The sequence below is a fragment of the Otolemur garnettii genome, unplaced genomic scaffold (assembly GCF_000181295.1).
Source record: "Otolemur garnettii isolate 467f Iridium unplaced genomic scaffold, OtoGar3 scaffold00037, whole genome shotgun sequence".
NCBI classification, from domain to species: domain Eukaryota; kingdom Metazoa; phylum Chordata; class Mammalia; order Primates; family Galagidae; genus Otolemur; species Otolemur garnettii.
The window spans coordinates 597,603-601,879 of record NW_003852432.1 but is presented as its reverse complement, the minus strand read 5'-3'; the positions used below and the strand labels follow the sequence as shown (position 1 = coordinate 601,879).

The following is a 4,277-nucleotide window of genomic DNA, read 5'->3' as shown; positions in this document are numbered from 1 at the left end:
GAAGGCGTGGACGAGGCAGATCCAGCCAAATGGAAGGCCAACCTGCGCTGTGCCCTTAACAAGAGCCGTGACTTCTGCCTCTTCTATGATGGCCCCCGGGATATGCCACCCCAGCCCTACAAGATCTACGAGGTCTGCTCCAATGGCTCTGCTCCCACAGGTATCAGGCCTGGCCCCATGTGAGCCACCCAGAAGGCCAAGAGAGGTCCTAGCTCCCAGCCATGACCTCTCAGCGCAGGCAGGCTTAGGTCCCCTCTTGGGTCATTGGTGGGTCCCCAACATCTTGGCATGGGATCAGGGAGCCAGGTCCTTCCTCTGTACCACCGACTCCTGGTGACTGTGCCCTTCACCTTGTCCTGGGTTTGGGCAGTTTTGGAGAGAGCAGAAGCCACAGCAGGAGTCTGGGTAGCCTTGCTTCCCCTCTGCCCTTGACTCCTTTCCCGTCCTGCTCTTCTTTCCTTTGTTGTGCAGAGTCCCACCCTGTTGGAGGAGCAGGAGAGGAGGAGGAGGAGGAGGAGGAAGAGGTGAGTGTGGGGCAGGGAAGTAGGGAGGGGGTGTTCTTCCAGTGGCCATGGATCCTGGGCAGGGGCTCTCCGCAGCCATTCTGCTGGAGGGTTCTGCTGCCCACTCCCCTGGGGCCCACAGCTGCCCTCTCCCCAGCTCTCAGGTTCTGAGGGGTTAGGAACAGAGTCCCCACCTATACCTCCCTGGGACTTTGTTGTCATCCAGCATTCTCACTTGCAGTCTGACTGACCCTCATAGGAATGCTGCCTGCAGAGGGCAAATGAGGAAATTGAAGCATCCTGAGATGGCAGAGCTGGGATAGAGGCAGGGTCTGGCCTTGCATAAGCTGAAGGCTGGGGAAACTGTCTTGTGGTTCTTGTGCGTTACTTCTCCAGCATCATATCAAATTAATCACCAGGCAAGGTGGCTCATGCACTTTGGGAGGCTGAGGTAGAAAGATCAAGTGAGGCCAGATCAAGACCAGCCTGGGGACACAATAAGCTCCCATCTCTAAACAAATTTGAAAGAAATTACCCAGGCTTCATGGCACCTACCTGTAGCTCTACCTACTGGGGAGGCTGAGGCAGGAGGGTCACTTAAACCCAGAAATTTGAGGGTACAGTGAGCTATGATGTTATCACCACACTCCAACCTGAGTAACAGGGTCAGACTCTTTTGTCTCATGCCTATAATCCTAACACTCTGGGCCGAGGCAGGTGGATTGCTTGAGCTCGAGAATTTAAGACCAGCCTTAGCAGGAGTGAGACCCCATCTCTACTAAAAAAAAAAAATGAGGCAGGCATTATGGTGGGCACCTGTAGTCCCAGTTACTCAGGAGGCTGAGGAAAGAGGATCACTTGAGCCCAAGAGTTTGAGGTTGTTGTGAGCTGTGACACCACGGCACTCTACCCAGGGTGACAGTGAAACTCTTGTCTCAAAAAAAAAGAAAAAATGTAATAACCTGTCATTGGTTCTTCCTCCCTCTCCGATCTCTTCCCCTCTTCTCTGCCTATATCTTCTCTTCAGCTCCAGAGGATGTTACCAGGCCTGACCATCACAGGTGGGGCTGGACATTATGTGGTTGGGGTCTGGTATTTGAGAAGCTACAGGTACCATAGGTACCTGGAAGGGGGATACAGGAAGGCTGGGGGGAGGCCCAGGGCTGGGAGTTGGTGGGCCTGGGAAGCAGTTCCTAGGAGGCAGCATTGACAGCTGTGCACCCCTCCACCCTCTGCAGAAGCAGTGCCACCTGGCCGCCCCATGGTCCCCTTTTCTTTACCTAAAGAAGAGGTCAAGTGGCCACCCACCCTGCAGCCACCTGGGGTGCTGGGGCCCGGTGCTCCAGACCCCAACCTCCTGGCCCCACCCCCTGTTGCTCCCACTGGCTTCGGGGACATTGCCTCTGAGGTCCTGCCAAGCCTGGAGCCTGGGCCCTTAGGTGCCAGCCTGCCCCCTGCAGGACAGCTCCTGCCCGACCTGCTGATCAGCCCCCACATGCTGCCACGTAAGGACCCAAAGGCTGGGCAGGGGTTTAGGGGAGGATCTGCAAGAAGGGTGGAAGACGCTAGTCCCCCCCAGCAGAGGGTTGGGATGGGGAAGAACTGCTGGGTCTGGGCCTGGCTGCTTGCTGGGCTGCAGGATGGGGAGGCGTGAGGCTCATGCACCTGCTGCCCCACAGTGACGGACCTGGAGATCAAGTTCCAGTATCGGGGACGGCCACCCCAGGCGCTCACCATCAGCAACCCAAATGGCTGCCGACTCTTCTACAGCCAGCTGGAGGCCACCCAGGAGCAGGTGGAACTTTTTGGCCCTGTGAGCCTGGAGCAAGTGCGCTTCCCCAGTCCTGAGGACATCCCCAGCGACAAGCAGCGCTTCTACACGAACCAGCTGCTGGACGTCTTGGACCGTGGGCTCATCCTCCAGCTGCAGGGCCAGGACCTATATGCTATCCGCCTGTGCCAGTGCAAGGTGTTCTGGAGTGGGCCCTGCGCTTCAGCCAATGGCTCGTGCCCCAACCCCATCCAGCGGGAGGTCAAGACCAAGCTCTTCAGCCTGGAGCATTTTCTCAATGGTGAGGGCCGCACACTGTGACTGGGGCCTCTTCTCTCCCAGGGGCACAGTTCTAGCCTCTGACTAGGGATCTTGATCTTGCTGCAGAGCTCATCTTGTTCCAGAAGGGCCAGACCAACACCCCACCACCCTTCGAGATCTTCTTCTGCTTTGGGGAGGAGTGGCCTGACCCCAAACCTCGAGAGAAGAAGCTCATTACTGTACAGGTACCCCCCTCATCCCCCTACCCCCACTCTGCCTTGGCTTGACTGTGGGGAATCCTGGGGTCCGTGTCCCAGGGTGGAGGTTCAGGGCTAGAGAATGCAGTCTATACCTGGTGGGTACCCCCGTGCACAACTGCAGACAGCAGCCCTGCCATGGGTATCACTGCCCGGTCTCCCCTTTGCCTCCCAGGTGGTGCCTGTAGCAGCTCGGTTGCTGCTGGAGATGTTCTCAGGGGAGCTCTCTTGGTCGGCTGATAGTATCCGGCTACAGATCTCAAACCCAGACCTCAAAGATCGCATGGTGGAGCAGTTCAAGGAGCTCCATCACATCTGGCATACCCAGCAGCGGTTGCAGCCTATGGCCCAGGCCCCTCCTGTGGCAGGCCTTGGGGCAGGCCAGGGGCCCTGGCCTATGCACCCCGTCAGCATGCAATAACGTCTGCAGGTGGTGACTGGCCCAGTGTCCTGGGTGGACGAAGCTGCAGGGTCCTACTTCAGGATTTTCTGGAAGTAGACTTGGGCTGAGGAGAGGAAAGAAAAGCCCAAGACCCACGTTCTCCCTCAAATCAAAGCTTGGAGGACTCTGCCTGCCAGGGCCTGACTCTCCCTTGTGATCGCTATGGTCTGGTGTGACCAGCTCTGGAGAAAGCAGCCCTAGGGAACAGGGAACCCCGGGGCCTACTTCTACAGGAGAAACTACCCCTGTACAGAGGTACTCTTGTGGTTGCCTCATTTCATTTGGCAAAAAGAGCCAAGGAGTGTTGTGGGATAGGTCTTCCCAGCAGGGCCTCTCAGGGCATGACCTTGGTCTGAGCCTGGCTTCCTCATCTTCCTCCCTCCTGAGATTGATATGAACATGTAGGTATCACATCAGATACTTAAGGCTGGCAGCTGCCCCACATTTTGAGAGTCTAAGAACCTGGGATAGAAAGAATTTTATGTATTTTTTGATTAATAAATGATTTTAAAAAACAGATTTTGTAGCTGTTTTTTACCTGTTTCAGTACCAGTTGTTTCCATGCTGTTCTTTCAGATCCTATTTCAGATGCCAGGTGGCATCTTGGGCCACTGACATGGTGGGGAGGGGCTGTCTCCAGGCTGATGAGTCAGTTGGGCCTTTGTAAACCTTACCTGGCCAGCTTTGCTTTCCAGGAGGAAACCAGCAGAATGTTAAATGTGTACAGTCTAGAAACCTGTCAAAATCAATTTTCCCAGCTGGGCATAGTGGCTCACACCTGCAATCCTAGCACTCTGAGAAGCCAAGTTGGGTGCATCGCTTGAGTTCAGGAGTTTAAGACTAGCCTAAGCAAGAGGGAGACCCCAGCTCTACTAAAAATAGAAAAACTACCCCGATGTTGTGGTGGGCACCTGTAGTCCCAGCTACTCAGGAGGCTGAGGCACGGGAATCACTTGAGCCCAAGAGTTTGAGGTTGCTGTGAGCTATGATGCCAAAGCACTCAACTGCAGGGCAACTGAGTAAGACTGTCTCAAAAAAAAAAA

At 55.5% G+C, this 4,277-nt stretch overlaps 1 protein-coding gene across 1 annotated transcript in view; it reads left to right on the top strand.

Moving 5' to 3' along the window:
• The window catches only part of IRF5 (interferon regulatory factor 5), an 11,238-nt gene extending 7,487 nt beyond the window's left edge, over positions 1-3,751 (top strand). The window contains exons 3-9 of the mRNA XM_023513232.1: positions 1-160; positions 472-524; positions 1,531-1,564; positions 1,742-2,008; positions 2,183-2,575; positions 2,662-2,780; positions 2,968-3,751. The exon at positions 1-160 is cut by the window's left edge and continues 1 nt beyond it. Coding sequence (XP_023369000.1) covers positions 1-160; positions 472-524; positions 1,531-1,564; positions 1,742-2,008; positions 2,183-2,575; positions 2,662-2,780; positions 2,968-3,213 — 1,272 coding nt within the window. The 3' untranslated portion in view covers positions 3,214-3,751. The remainder of the gene's footprint in view (positions 161-471; positions 525-1,530; positions 1,565-1,741; positions 2,009-2,182; positions 2,576-2,661; positions 2,781-2,967) is intronic.
• The last annotated feature ends 526 nt before the right edge of the window (positions 3,752-4,277 follow it).